Here is a 16,155-nt window from a genome sequence, read left to right as displayed (position 1 = left end):
GAGAACATTCGAGTCAGTGTGAGAACATTATGGTCAGTGTGAGAACATTAGAGACTGTGTGGGAACATTAGAGTCAGTGTGAGAACATTAGAGTCAGTGTGAGAATATTAGAGTCAGTGTGAGATTATTAGAGACAATGCGAGATTATTAGAGTCAGTGTGAGAACATTAGAGTCAGTGTGAGAACATTATGGTCAGTGTGAAAACATTAGAGCCAGTGTGAGAACATTAGAGTCAGTGTGAGATTATTAGAGACAATGCGAGATTATTAGAGTCAGTGTGAGAACATTAGAGTCAGTGTGAGAACATTATGGTCAGTGTGAAAACATTAGAGCCAGTGTGAGAACATTAGAGTCAGTGTGAGATTATTAGAGTCAATGCAAGATTATTACAGTCAGACCTAGGGGGAGGCAGGGGGAGACCTAGGGGGAGGCAGGGGGAGACCTAGGGGGAGGCAGGGAGAGACCTAGGGGGAGGCAGGGGGAGATCTAGGGGAGGCAGGGGGAGACCTAGGGGGAGGCAGGGGGAGACCTAGGGGAGGCAGGGGGAGACCTAGGGGGAGGCAGGGAGAGACCTAGGGGGAGGCAGGGGGAGTTCTAGGGGGAGGCAGGGGGAGACCTAGGGGGAGGCAGGGGGAGACCTAGGGGGAGGCAGGGGGAGACCCAGGGGGAGACCTACACACACATTTATCCTGACTCAAAATCACTCTGACCCACCCACTCTCCAAAATGACCAGAGAAAAGACTGGGGTAAAATCAGCTTTTCTCTTTAGTAATACTGAGAACACAACACTCAGTCTGTGGGTAGACCTCATGATGATTACAGCTCACAGCTCACACTTCACACTTCACACACACACACACACACACACACACACACACACACACACACACACACACACACACACACACACACACACACACACACACACACACACACACACACACACACACACACACACACACACACAGACAGACAGATCCCACTGCATGCTCAGCTCATTCACATTCACAGCCTGTGTTTATCGGAAAACAAAAAAGCAATTACAGGGAATGCATGTAAAGGGTAAAATGCTGATTTCCACTCATTAGAAGCAGGTAGTTAAGGGTTGAAAAACAAATGTATAGTATTTAGAAAAAAAATGGGCTGTTTTTTATATTCGCCGGGAATTGTGCCTCTCAGATTGTCTGCAGAGGGCTTAGCAGTTGGCAGAGAGAGATGGGGTCAGGGCAATCAAAATCAAACAGAGGAGGCTTTCTGCTGGGTCTCAGTGGCCCTGATTGGACACCTGCCCGCTTGATTGAGCTACAGCCTCTCTGTGATCCTACTCACGACACAGCCTCCCAGGCACAGAGCGTACTTCACCAATGAGACGCCACGCTGAGAGGGCACTCGGCCAATCACAGCATTGGACTAGCAGAGAGTGATGGACCTTGATTGTGGGAAAAGGGTGAATTTGGTCAAGGATGTGTGAGAGGTTATATTAGCAGTAACGCTAACTGTGTCACGCATAGAACAGTGCTGCATATGAAACAGAGGTGACAAAAACAGAGTTATTTGGTTCATTAGAACATAGTAGCTCTGTAGCTAACAACACAAGTGGAATGAACAGTCGCAAATTAGATGAAGAATAAACTGTATATCTGAACACAAATTAATGCATAACTCAAGGTCATGAAATAGGTTCTTGACTGACACCGGCTAAATAACCTTGCCGAAAGTAGACGTGTTGTATGCGGGAGTAATCTTCATCTTACTGGCTAATTAGTGTTTATTTTCTATTTCCAACCCCTTAAAGGTAATATAAGATCAAGTACCTGTCAGACATTGTCGCACTGAGCAGCCAGTTACAACACATGACCTGGTCTGGTTGATGTCATGTAAGGTTCAGGGTCAAGGGTCAAGGTTGAAGGTCAGTTGTCAGTAGTACCTGTCGTAGACATTGAGCAGCCAGTTGAGGCACATGTCGACACAGAGAGGGATGTTGACCACGATGGCCCTTCTCTCCTCCTCCAGTCTCTCATACAGGCCGGTCAGGGCATGAATCATCTCCACCACATCCATCACATGTTCCCCATGCTGCAGATCCTGCTCCCTGAACACGTCCACCACACTCACCAGCGTCAGCAGGTCCACTGGATGGGTGCACGCACGCACGCACGCACGCACGCACGCACGCACGCACGCACGCACACGCACACGCACACGCACACACACACACACACACACACACACACACACACACACACACACACACACACACACACAGACCACCAGGGACAGCAGAGTGAAGGAGAGAACACTTATTCAACTTTTCTCCCACTTAAGTGCTGGCAGATTGTGAGAGCGTCAATCCAAATGTGATTTTGTTCCTCTAAACTAATTTGAATGGCCATCCCAGGCTGGGCAGAGGACTGGAGATAAAAGTGTGTCCTTTAATGACAGGTGGAATTGAACAGGGAGATAATAGGGTGGCAGAGGAGAGGACATGGCTGGAGTGGGTTAAGGTTGGGAGAGGAGAGGACATGGCTGGAGTGGGTTAGGGTTGGGAGAGGAGAGGACATGGCTGGAGTGGGTTAAGGTTGGGAGAGGAGATGAGAGGACATGGCTGGAGTGGGTTAGGGTTGGGAGAGGAGAGGACATGGCTGTAGTGGGTTAGGGTTGGGAGAGGAGAGGACATGGCTATATAGTGGGTTAGGATTGGGAGAGGAGAGGACATGGCTGGAGTGGGTTAGGGTTGGGAGAGGAGAGGACATGGCTGTAGTGGGTTAGGGTTGGGAGAGGAGAGGACATGGCTATATAGTGGGTTAGGATTGGGAGAGGAGAGGACATGGCTGTAGTGGGTTAGGGTTGGGAGAGGAGAGGACATGGCTATATAGTGGGTTAGGGTTGGGAGAGGAGAGGACATGGCTATATAGTGGGTTAGGGTTGGGAGAGGAGAGGACATGGCTATAGTGGGTTAGGGTTGGGAGAGGAGAGGACATGGCTGGAGTGGGTTAGGGTTGGGAGAGGAGAGGACATGGCTATAGTGGGTTAGGGTTGGGAGAGGAGAGGACATGGCTGGAGTGGGTTAGGGTTGGGAGAGGAGAGGACATGGCTATAGTGGGTTAGGGTTGGGAGAGGAGAGGACATGGCTATAGTGGGTTAGGGTTGGGAGAGGAGAGGACATGGTTGGAGTGGGTTAGGGTTGGGAGAGGAGAGGACATGGCTGGAGTGGGTTAGGGTTGGGAGAGGAGAGGACATGGCTATAGTGGGTTAGGGTTGGGAGAGTAGAGGACATGGCTGGAGTGGGTTAGGGTTGGGAGAGGAGAGGACATGGCTGGAGTGGGTTAGGGTTGGGAGAGGGGATTAGAGGACATGGCTGGAGTGGGTTAGGGTTGGGAGAGGAGAGGATATGGCTGGAGTGGGTTAGGGTTGGGAGAGGAGAGGAGAGGAGAGGACATGGCTTGAGTGGGTTAGGGTTGGGAGAGGAGAGGAGAGGACATGGCTGGAGTGGGTTAGGGTTGGGAGAGTAGAGGAGAGGACATGGCTGCAGTGGGTTAGGGTTGGGAGAGGAGAGGAGAGGACATGGCTGGAGTGGGTTAGGGTTGGGAGAGGAGAGGAGAGGACATGGCTGGAGTGGGTTAGGGTTGGGAGAGGAGAGGAGAGGACATGGCTATAGTGGGTTAGGGTTGGGAGAGGAGAGGACATGGCTGGAGTGGGTTAGGGTTGGGAGAGGAGAGGAGAGGACATGGCTGGAGTGGGTTAGGGTTGGGAGAGGAGAGGAGAGGACATGGCTGGAGTGGGTTAGGGTTGGGAGAGGAGAGGAGAGGAGACACTAGAATTTTAGATGTGCCTTTGTGAGCCTTCCTCAATCATCCTTACCAGGAGGGAGGGAGGGAGGGAGGGAGGGAGGGAGGGAGGGAGGGAGGGAGGGAGGGAGAAACTCAGTAGTTACTATGGCAGCCTGGCAATTAATTCTCCTAACGACACGAACTAGCAGACCAGCACACGATGAGGCGGGCTAGAGAGAGAAAAAAAAAATATATATATATATATAGAGAGAGAGAGAGAGGAAGAGAGAGAAAGCAATAGGAGGGTATCGTTTTCAGCGGTCCATTTATGCTGTGCTTTCGCAGGCCATTTCCCCGTGTCGGAGAGAGAGGGTTGGGGTAGAGAGAGGGGTGGAGGGATGGACAACGGAGAGAGAGAGTGTGAATGGAGAGAGTGTGGAAAAGGATGTGAGCGGCCAACCATGGCGAAGCATGGCCGCAGGGCTGACTCAGGGTCAGGTGGAGCCAGGGAAGGAGGGAGGGATGGAGGAGAGGAGGAGAGGGGGATGTCTGGAAAGTGGAAGATAAGGCTACTACGCTTGGTCCTGGAAGACACACACACACGTTTATGCCTCACTCATCCACATGGCCTTGGCTAATTACCTACCCCCATGTAACTTAACTGGGCCAATTAATGAGATTAATTAGCATGTATGACAGTGATTTAAACCTAACGATGGATAGAAAGGGTTGTAGCTGGTTGGATGAGGAGTTGTAGCTAGCTAGTTAGCGCTAGGCTAATCAATGACTTCGATTGGTAGTGGTGACCTTGGTGGCAGATACACCCTAGGAGTTAAGGAAGGGAATGGGCAACTCCTGATTTCACTAATCATGGTCTAAAATGTAATACTTTTTCTGGCTGAATTAGGTGTGCTATAGCCGGGCTGGAACAATAGCCTACACACACTGCTCTGGAGCTCCAGCTTTCTCACCCAATGAATGAGGTTTGAAAACACAATACGTACATCTCAGAGCCTTCTGCACCCGCCGCAGCTTCATGGCCGTCCGGTACGCTGAGAACTTGATGTTGTTTAGATCCGCTAATGAGGGAGGGAGGGAGGGAGGGAGGGAACGAGGGAGGGAGGGAAAAAATGAAAAAGAGAAGATCAGAGGATGAGGACAAGAGAGAAAACAAACCCCCTTTCTACCCCCTTCTACTCTTCTGTCTCTCTCTCTCTCTCTCTCTCTCTCTCTCTCTCTCTCTCTCTCTCTCTCTCTCTCTCTCTCTCTCTCTCTCTCTCTCTCTCTCTCTCTCTCTCTCTCTCTCTCTCTCTCTCTCTCTCTCTCTCTCTCTCTCTCTCTCTCTCTCTCTCTCTCTCTCTCTCTCTCTCTCTCTCTCTCTCTCTCTCTCTCTCTCTCTCTCTCTCTCTCTCTCTCCATCCTTCTCCCCTCCTACTGTCTTCCTCCAGATGAGACAGACCACCCCTCGTCTGCCCTCATTCTCCCCACATTTAACAGTCCATCAGTGAGTCATTAGCAGGGGCCATCTTGCTACATAATTCCGCTACCTCCATCCCTGATAGCATCTCAACGTGTGTGTGTGTGTGTGTGGACAACCCCCCTGGCAGATCCCATTAATAAAAGGAATCCGATGCCATTTAATCACAATTAATTTAAATGCAGGAAATAGCTAATCACAGAGCCAGGAAATTGGTCCCGCAGGTTAAGGAGACCAGTGTCGTCCATCTCAGGGGGTGTCTGAAATACAGGGCCTTAAAGAGGTACGGGATGACGGTGGCGAGGCCCCTGTGGAGATGGCCGGTGAGGGCCAAGTGGAAAAAGCTCAGAGAGGGGAACTCTTTAATTGTCTCTGTCTTACCCAGTGCCTGGTACAGCTCCGTCATTTTTGGATGATCCCAGCATGTCGTCTGGCCCTGATGGCTGAGGGAGTTGAGGAAGGGAGAGGGGAGAGGGGAGAGGAGAGAGGTGGAGAGCAAAGGAGGACAGAGTTACAGGAGGAACGAGTAAAGTTGTTAGAGAAGAGGAAAAAGAAACAAAGAGCAAAGAGAAAGAAGAAGAATTTAGAGAGAGGGTGGGGGGGGGGCAGAGGATAGTGTAGGGAGGAGGAGGAATAGAGAGACAGGTACAGTGTAACAAGGGAGAAAGTAGACAGAGTTGTTTCTAATTACGAGTTTATGAACCTGCAAAGCTCAGACACACAGCAACAACAAGGCAGTAGGACCAATGTTCCACTACGGTCACTCCTCACCCTTCACTGTGTACCAGCTGCTACTACTGCTTCACCCTACTGCTCTGACGGAGCTACGGCAACCATGTAAGCGGCTTCACACAGAGAGCTGCTACTGTCTCTACACTTCATTAAACAGACAACCTATCTGAGCACTCAACCCAAATCCCTGCCAGCAACTGCTACATGGAGCAGCGCAGCGCAGGAAAAGGAAAATATATAGGGGAGAAAAAGATAGCCAATAAATAAATGACAAGCACAGTGAAATAAATGAGCGAGCCCCGAGCAGGAAGTTTGCCAGGACCCCGGGGCCACTTCACCACCAGCGCTCGTTATTACCTGTGTGAGACTGTTGGAATCGATTAGGTGCCCGACAGAGGGCCCATCAGATATTCCCCTCCAGTGGCACAATTACACAGCCCATAAGGAATTATCAGGCAGCACAGGGAGTGGGGGCTACTGGGGCTGGGGGGGGGTGGCAAACGGGGCAGCAAAGAGGCCAAACGGGGCCCACCAGGGCTAACAGCAGTGATTAAGAAAATAAATAAACTCATTTGTAAAAGAGATACGCTGACAAAACACACTCACGCGTACAAGGCGCACACACACACTCACACACACACACACATACACACAGTACACATGTGCGCACACGTGTATGGATGGATGCACACACACCGACAACCCCCCACACACACACCTCAGAGCTGAAAGATAAACACAGCCCAACCAGGGAGGATGGAGGTTTGATGAATAAATAAGAGGTCGAGGAAGGGGCTTAACTCTGTTCAGTACTGTTCTCCGAGGGATACCTTAGTATGAATGTGTTCTCTCCAGGTAACTCAATACTGCCATCTCAAGCAAAGTGAATGTCTTTTCTCAACAACGACCTAAAGACCCTTTTTCTCCACACACTTTTGGACTGTCTGCACTCATGTCCCCCAGTTGGACTTAATGTACTACACATACACATACACATACACACACAGACCACCCCCCCCCCCCCCCCCCACACACACACACATGCAGTTGGACTTACTTGATGTAGTAGGGCACTTTGTTTGGAGAGATGGCGCGTTCCCAGGGTATCTGCACTGAACCTGAAAGTGAGGGGGAAATCAATTGCTGAGGCACATCAAGCATGAAAAGCCATTTGCACATAACCACTGACCATGTTCATGTCCCAAATGGCACCCTATTCCCTATTTAGTGCATTTAGTGGACAACTTTTGACCAGAGCCCTATGGGTATAGTGCACTAAATAGGGGGAAAAGGTGCCATTTAGGGCATGACCTGCATCAACCCAGACCGTCTGTGAACATTCAGGCACCACAGAGGGAGAGCTGCGTCACATAACAGGTGAGCTACAGTTGAATGAAGGGAAAAGCAGCCTTTTGTGTCCAGTCTCAGAGAGGATGAGGTTGTTTGCAAAGGCTAATGGGATATATGGGAGACGGGGGAGGAATATTGACAAGACCCATTCAATGTAGCATTTTAGCAGTAAACTACAGGGGTAAGCTAGCTGGGAATGGAATAGGCTAGACTGGAATGGCTGGGAAGTTAAGGGATACACACACACAAGGACACCGTCACAATGAACACAGTGAGGCAGCTACACACACACACACACACACATTCCTGGCAGGGATAAAGAGATCAGCCCCAGAAGCATGACAGTGCTGACACAGCAGAGCTGGATGGGGGGGAATCGAGGACAGTAGGGGTTCCCTTTTACTACCACCACCATCACAGAGCAGCACGCACACACACACACACACACACACACACTCACATGTGACTGAGCACAAACACACAATACTGCTGCTGTGACTCAGTGGGGGCTCAAGGTACAAAGCCTGCCCCCTCGTCACACGACCCAGGCAACACAGTCACACACACAGCCTCACACTGTGACCAACCATGTTCTAATCCCCCCCCCCCCCCCCCCCCCCCCCCCCCCCCCCCATCCGCATTTTCAACATCCCACCCCCATCCTGCCCCCAGCCACTATACAGGCATAGCACAGCATGGCACAGAGCATCACAGCACCCGACACCAGCTTCTAATGAATGTGGAGGGGCCTTTACTGGAGAGGAAGTGCTGGGATCCAGGACCAAAGTCTCTATGGGCATCCTGCAGCTGCTTCAGACGCTCTTCAATGGAGCCCTGCGAGGAGACATACATTTACATTACATTACACACACATACACACATTTACATGACATTGAATTATACACACAAACACACACACATTTACATTATACACAAACACGCACACAAACACACACTCAAACACAGCACGGGCAAAATTCAATTACATTTGATCAAAAGAATCAAAGAGAATAACGGAACCGTCTTTATCTCATCTCACACCCGCTACAAACACACACAGACATCTCCCTCCCTCCTCCTCTCCTCATCCTTCGTTTGGCAGTTAGATAGGGCTATGGGAAAAATGTAAACATTGACACACCTCCCCTGCCACCTTGCCACAGCCCTTTGAAGAGCATTGAGTAGGGAAAGACGACACTGAATCCACTCCGATCTGTTCGGCTCTTTTTAAATGAGGACAGTCATTTCACAGTAAGCTGTGTATCGGAATGGAGGTGTGGGGGTGTGTGTCAACAAGCGAGAGGGATTTGAGTTCATGAAAATAAGGTGTGCCATTCATTGTCTCTGTACGGTGTGTTTTTGTCGATGTGGCTGTCCCAAAAGGGATTTGTTGAGGACTAATCCTGGTTTATTTACAAGGTATTCGATTCAGCATGTAAATCATTGTCAGCTCAAGTCGAAACAGCTCCACAAACAAAGGGCGCTAAATCCACTCACCAAGGCCGGTCCTGGCCTTTTGGGGCCCTAAGCGAGAATTGGTTGGGGGGCTCCCCTACCTCGTGGGTAAAACATTTTAGTGGCCCTCTTGTTGGCGGAGAGTAAAATGTATGTATTAAAGCTACAATTCTACACATTTTGCCAAGACTTACCATGTTAATGATATCGGAGTGAGATTGACTAACAGAATCAATAGGGGACCCCTGGATACCTGCCGTGCGTGATTACTACAAATATAGATTGCTGGCTAGACTAATTTACCAATCTAAAAATTGTTAGCTGACATGCTAATTGAGTGACTGTCCGTGACTGACATAACAAGGCAAAAACTACTGCACAGCCAAATAAAAAACATTGCACTGTGTGTATTCTACTATTCTAACTCTCAACAGTAAGTCGAGACCCAGACTGAATTCCTAAAAAAAATTGTATATACACTGAATGTACAAAACATTAGGATCACCTTGCTAATATTGACTAGCACCCCCCCTTTTGACATCAGAACAGCAAGAATTAATCAGGCATGGACGCTACAAGATCTCGAAAACGTTCCACAGGGATGCTGGCCCATGTTGACTCCAATGCTTCCCTCAGTTGTGTCAAGTTCACTGGATGTCCTTTGGGTGTTTGGACCAATCTTGACACAGGCGGGAAACTGTTGAGCGTGAAAAACCCAGCAGCGCTGCAGTTCTTGACACACTCAAATCTTTGCGCCGAGCACCTGCTACCTACCATATCCAGTTCAAAGGCACTTTAATATTTTGTCTTGCCCATTCATCCATGTCTGAATTGTCTCAAGGCTTAAAAATCCTTCTTTAACCCGTCTCCTCCCCTTCATCTACACTGTTTGAAGGTGACATCAATAAGGGATCACAGCTTTCACCTGGATTCACCTGGTCAGTCTATGTCATGGAAAGAGCAGGTGTTTCTAATGTTTTGTACACTCAGTGTATGTACATACACCACATGACCAAAAGTATGTGGACACCTGCTCGTCAAACATCTCATTCCAAAATAATGGGGATTAATATGGTGTTGATCCCCCCCTTTGATGCTATTACAGCCTCCACTCTTCTGGGAAGGCTTTCCACTACTAGATGTTGGAACATTGCTGCGGGGACTTGCTTCCATTCAGCAACAAGAGCATTAGTGAGGTCGGGCACTGATGTTGGGCGATTAGGACTGGCTTGCAGTCGGCGTTGCAATTCATACCAAAGGTGTTCGATGGGGTTGAGGTCAGGGCTCTGTGCAGGCCAGTCAAGTTCTTCCACACAGATCTCGACAAACCATTTATGGACCTCGCTTTGTGCACCGGGGCATTCTCAGGTCGAAACAGGAAAGGGCCTTCCCCAAACTGTTACCACAAAGTTGGAAGCACAGAATAATCTAGAATGTCATTGTATACTGTAGCGTTTAGATTTCCCTTCATTGGAACTAAGGAGCCTGAACCATGAAAAATAGCCACAGACCATTATTCCTCGTCCACCAAACTTTACAGTTGGCACTCTGCATTCAGGCAGGTAGCGTTCTCCAGGCATCCGCCAAGCCAAGATTCGTCCGTCAGACTGCCAGATGGTGAAGCGTGATCCATCACTCCAGAGAACCCATTTCCACTGCTCCAGAATCCAATGGCGGCGAGCTTTATACTACTACAGCTGACGCTTGGCATTGCAAATGGAGATCTTAGGCTTGTGTGCGGCTGCTCGGCCATGGACACCCATTTCATGAAGCTCCAGATGAACAGTTCTTGTGCTGACATTGCTTCCAGAGGCAGTTTGGAACTTGGTAATGAGTGTTGCAACCGAGGACAGACCATTTTTATGCGCTTCAGCACTCAGCAGTCCCATTCTGTGAGCTTGTGTGGCCTTCCACTTCGCGGCTGAGCCGTTGTTGCTCCTAGACGTCTCCACTTCACAATAACAGCACTTACAGTTGACCGGGGCAGCTCTAGCAGGGCTGGAATTTGAGGAATTTACTTGTTGCAACGAAGCCACGTTGAAAGTCACTGAGCTCTTCAGTAAGGAGATTGGATGGCTATGTACTCGTTTTTATACACCTGTCAGCAACGGGTGTGGCTGAAATAGCCGAATCCACTAATTTGATGGGTTGTCCACATACTTTTGTATATACAATTCCAGTCAAAAGCAGCCAACAAGCACTGTTTGGTAAAAGACCAACTCCATATTATGGCAAGAACAGCTCAAATAAGCAAAGAGAAACGACAGTCCATCATTACTTTAAGACATGAAGGTCAGTCAATATGGAAAATGTCAAGAACTTTGAAAGTTTCTTCAAGTGCAGTTTCAAAAACCATCAAGCACTATGATGAAACTGGCTCTCATGAGGACCGCCACAGGAAAGGAAGACCCAGAGTTACCTCTGCTGCAGAGGATAAGTTCATTAGGGTTACCAGCCTCAGAAATTGCAGCCCAAATATATGCTTCACAGTGTTCAAGTAACAGACACATCTCAACATCAACTGTTCAGAGGAGACTGCGTGAATCAGGCTTTCACGGTCCAATTGCTGCAAAGCAAAGAAACCATTACTAAAGGACACCAATAAGAAGAGACTTGCTTGGGCCAAGAAACATGAGCAATGGACATTAAACAGGTGAAAATGTGTCCTTTGGTCTGTAGTCCAAATTGGAGATTTTTTGGTTCCAACCACTGTGTCTTTGTGAGACGCAGTGTGCGTGAATGGATTATCTCCGCATGTGTGGTACCCACTGTAACGCATGGAGTAGGAGGAGTTATGGTGTTGGTGTGCTTTGCTGGTGACACTGTCTGTGATTTATTTAGAATTCAAGGCACACTTAACCAGCATGGCTACCACAGCATTCTGCAGAGATACGCCATCCCATCTGGTTTGAGCTTAGTGGGACTATCATTTGTATTTCAAAAGGACACTGACCCAGCACACCTCCAGGCTGTGTAAGGGGAGTGATGGAGTGCTGCATCAGATGACCTGGCTTCCACACTCCCCCGACCCCATTGAGATGGTTTGGGATGAGTCGGACCGCAGCATGAAGGAAAAGCAGCCAACAACTGCTCAGCATATGTGGGAACTCCTTCAGGACTGTTGGATAAGCATTCCAGGTGAAGCTGGTTGAGAGAATGCCAAGAGTGTTAAAAGCTGTCATTAAGGCAAAGGGTGGCTATTTGATTTGTTTAACACTTATTTGGTTACTACATGATTCCATATGTGCTTTTTGATGTCTTCACTATTATTCTACAATGTAGAAAATAGTAAAAATCAAGAAAAACTCTTTAACGTGTGGGTGTTCTAAAACTTTTGACCAGTATCGTTTTTTGGGTCGGGGGCCCCTTAGTGCTGGGGGCGCTAAGCGGCCACTTATGTCACTTATGCCTGGAGCTGGCCCTGCCAATATCACTGAGAAAGAGAGTGAGATAGAACAAGGCACAGTTATCCCGAGGCACTTCAAGGACAAGCAAGCCCAACGAGCTGAGATGAGAAGTTAGCATTATGGAGAGGAAAACATTGCCATTGCTCAACATACACACGGCTGTGCACACTGGCTCGCCCAAATGAATAAGGCAGGATGCACTCAAGCCTACGCAGATTGCTTCAGACTAATTTGGAGCAGTTGGAATGCTGCAAGGAGATGTCGGTGCCAACTCTGCAGCGTACTACCATCTATCTCCACTACCGCTAGACTACTAGGCTAACGGAGGTTTGCAGCGGAATTACTAAATTATTCAAGACCAAAAATATTAGAGTATCAGCCTTAAAGAAAAAATGCATTACGTCTGTGTCACAGCAGAGAGAGCAGCAGCAGCAACATATGATGTTATTCAAATGACAGGGATTTAGCATCACATTATTCAACAGGAGAATGAGGGGAAGAGGAGAGCGAGAGGGAGAGAGAGGGGGGCGGCGTTCAATAGGTTTCTGTGTTCTTACTTTGGCAACGGAAGACAGACTAATCACTGAATAGAATTATTGAATTGAGAGAGACAGTAAGAGAAAGGACAAGAGAGACAGAGCAAGAAAAGAGTAACACACAAGGAGCAGGCGAGAAAGAGCAACACACAAGGAGCAGGGGAGAAAGAGCAACACACAAGGAGCAGGAGAGAAAGAGCAACACACAAGGAGCAGGGGAGAAAGAGCAACACACAAGGAGCAGGGGAGAAAGAGTAACACACAAGGAGTAGGGGAGAAAGAGTAACACACAAGGAGCAGGAGAGAAAGAGCAACACACAAGGAGCAGGGGAGAAAGAGCAACACACAAGGAGCAGGAGAGAAAGAGTAACACACAAGGAGCAGGTGAGAATGAGCAACACACAAGGAGCAGGGGAGAAAGAGCAACATACAGGGAGCAGGAAGAGCAACACACAAGGAGCAGGGGAGAAAGAGTAACATACAGGGAGCAGGGGAGAAAGAGTAACACACAAGGAGCAGGAGAGAAAGAGCAACACACAACGAGCAGGGCAGAAAGAGCAACACACAAGGAGCAGGGGAGAAAGAGCAACACACAAGGAGCAGGGGAGAAAGAGCAACACACAAGGAGCAGGGGAGAAAGAGCAACACACAAGGAGCAGGAGAGAAAGAGCAACATACAGGGAGCAAGGGAGAAAGAGTAACACACAAGGAGCAGGAGAGAAAGAGCAACACACAAGGAGCAGGAGAGAAAGAGCAACACACAAGGAGCAGGAGAGAAAGAACAACACACAAGGAGCAGGAGAGAAAGAGCAACACACAAGGAGCAGGGGAGAAAGAGCAACACACAAGGAGCAGGAGAGAAAGAGTAACACACAAGGAGCAGGAGAGAAAGAGCAACATACAGGGAGCAGGAGAGAAAGAGCAACACACAAGGAGCAGGGGAGAAAGAGCAACACACAAGGAGCAGGGGAGAAAGAGTAACATACAGGGAGCAGGGGAGAAAGAGCAACACAAGGAGCAGGGGAGAAAGAGCAACACACAAGGAGCAGGGGAGAAAGAGTAATACACAAGGAGCAGGAGAGAAAGAGCAACATACAGGGAGCAGAGGAGAAAGAGCAACATACAGGGAGCAGAGGAGAAAGAGCAACACAGGGAGCAGAGGAGAGAGAAAAGCCTTCTTTGCCGATTCCTGGCATCCTCACCATTTTCCCCTCAGAACAATCCAATAGGTTTCACTCTGGAGACAAAAGGCATCATTTGTTGCATCCTCTCTAAAATGATGCAATCACAAGAGTGGCCAGGGCAAAGCTGCAGCTAAGCCTAAACCCACAGACTGTTGTAGCCTCTCACTTTACTACTGACCCATACTGCAAGAAACTCGGTCAGAAACTCGATCAGATGGTATTTGATTTTGGATGGTTTTGATATAGATATTTGTACTGCACTGTTGAGGAGAGCTTGCAGGTAAGCCTTTCTTTTTTGTAAGATTTGATTTTTCTTCCAACACAAAAGCATAAATAGACAAAGACAATAGACAACTTAACATTTACGTACATTTCTACAGACGTTAATGACTTCCCACTTGCTCAGACACACACGTTCCCACATGTACACTTTGATTTGAGATGTCTTGTGAGATGACCACAGATGAAGTGAGCCATGGAAGACCAGGTTATTAAGGGGGGAGTGGTGGTACGGAGGTTGAAGAGATGTTGTGAGAAGGTTGAGGGTGTGCAATTACCACAGATGTGAAGTGAAGTCAATCATTTAAAATGTTACCAGCAAGGGTATTATGGGGAGGTTGAAGGGATTCTGAGGCCATGTTGAGGTGATGTTGTGGGGAGGTTGAGGGGAGGTTTACGGGAAATTGTGAGGGTAGTTTGAAGAAAGATTGAGGGTAAAGTTAAGGTTTTCAGTTGAGATAATGTTATCGACTGGTTGGGTGGAAGTCAAGGTGATGCTGTGGAGAGGTTGTATGGACGGAAGGTGGTTGTGGGGAGGTTGTGTGAAGGTTATGGGGAGGTTGAGGGAGGTGGTTGTGGGGAGGTTGTGGGAAGGTTATGGGGAGGTTGAGGGAAGTGGTTGTGGGGAGGTTCAGGTCAAGTTACCAGCAGTAGTTTCCAGCGGCTGTTGAGGTGCTCCAGGGAGTGGGCGTTGTCCATGGACAAATGGACATCAGAAATGGCCAGCTCATGAGCCAGGTCATTGATGTGCTTCATGCCTTCCTTCACCTGAGTTAGCTCCTCCTTAAACAACTGGAGGTGGGAGAGAGGGAGGGAGAAGGAAAGGAGAGAGATGTAGAAGGAGAAAAGAGAGGAAGGGGAAATGAGAGAAAAAGGAAGGTGAGGGAGAAAGAAAGCAAATAAGAAAGAGGGAAAGGGAGGAAATGGAGAGAAATGAGAGAGGGAGAGGTTGAAAATAGAGAGAGAATTAGAGAGGGAGAGGAAGGAAATAGAGAGAGAATTAGAGGGAGGAAATAGAGAGAGAATTAGAGAGGGAGAGGAAGGAAATAGAGAGCGAATTAGAGAGGGAGGAAATAGAGAGAGAATTAGAGAGGGAGAGGAAGGAAATAGAGAGTGAATTAGAGAGGGAGAGGGATGAATTAGAGAGAGTATTAGAGAGGGAGAGGAAGGAAATAGAGAGAGAATTAGAGAGGGAGAGGAAGGAAATAGAGAGAGAATTGGAGAGGGAGGAAATAGAGAGTGAATTAGAGAGGGAGAGGAAGGAAATAGATAGTGAATTAGAGAGGGAGAGGAAGGAAATAGAGAGTGAATTAGAGAGGGAGAGGAAGGAAATAGAGAGTGAATTAGAGAGGGAAAGGGAGGAAATAGAGAGAGAATTAGAGAGGGAGAGGCACATACACCCCCCCCCCCCCCCCCCCCACACACACACACACATGGTAGGGTTTTCAACTCAGTAAATTATAGAAATCAATTGAAATTTGGTTCATAACATTCATCAAATAATAAAAAATTCACAATGCATGCCCAATTCCTTTCCCCAAGTTGACTGAGTTTAATGGCATTAGACTCACTCTGTTATATGGCTGTGTGGACTGTGGACCTAGTATTGGAGCTGCTGCCCGCACAAACACCATCACCAAGGGAGAGATACAACAGGGACCCTTCATGGCTTACGCAACTTAAGAGTCAGATCAACCCAGCCAAAACAGCACTAACGATCTAAGGGATGAGTGAGTGTGTGTGTGCGCACACAGTGCTGTAGTTATATCAAGTTAATGGTGTCTGTGCTGCAGCCTCATGACAAAAACATGAGATAAGAGAGAGAGAAAGAGAGACAGAGAAGAGAGAGAGAGAGAGAGAGAGAGAGAGAGAGAGAGAGCGTGCGTGCGTGCGTGCGTGTGTGCGTGCGTGTGTGTGTACACCACAGACAGACAGAGCCTGCTGGAATGCCTGCCCTGGAGAC

General features: G+C 48.4%; 1 protein-coding gene across 1 annotated transcript in view; it reads right to left on the bottom strand.

Annotated features, from left to right (window-relative positions):
• Positions 1-16,155, bottom strand: part of drp2 (dystrophin related protein 2) — a 211,869-nt gene that overhangs the window by 60,127 nt on the left and 135,587 nt on the right. The window contains exons 8-13 of the mRNA XM_036942883.1: positions 14,838-14,984; positions 8,087-8,165; positions 7,039-7,099; positions 5,631-5,692; positions 4,777-4,851; positions 1,930-2,134 (exon numbers count right to left, since the gene is read on the bottom strand). Coding sequence (XP_036798778.1) covers positions 1,930-2,134; positions 4,777-4,851; positions 5,631-5,692; positions 7,039-7,099; positions 8,087-8,165; positions 14,838-14,984 — 629 coding nt within the window. The remainder of the gene's footprint in view (positions 1-1,929; positions 2,135-4,776; positions 4,852-5,630; positions 5,693-7,038; positions 7,100-8,086; positions 8,166-14,837; positions 14,985-16,155) is intronic.

This window comes from Oncorhynchus mykiss, chromosome 14 (genome assembly GCF_013265735.2).
Source record: "Oncorhynchus mykiss isolate Arlee chromosome 14, USDA_OmykA_1.1, whole genome shotgun sequence".
Taxonomy (NCBI): Eukaryota; Metazoa; Chordata; class Actinopteri; order Salmoniformes; family Salmonidae; genus Oncorhynchus; species Oncorhynchus mykiss.
Note: the sequence above shows the minus strand (reverse complement) of the source record. Positions and strands in the feature narration are given on the sequence as shown.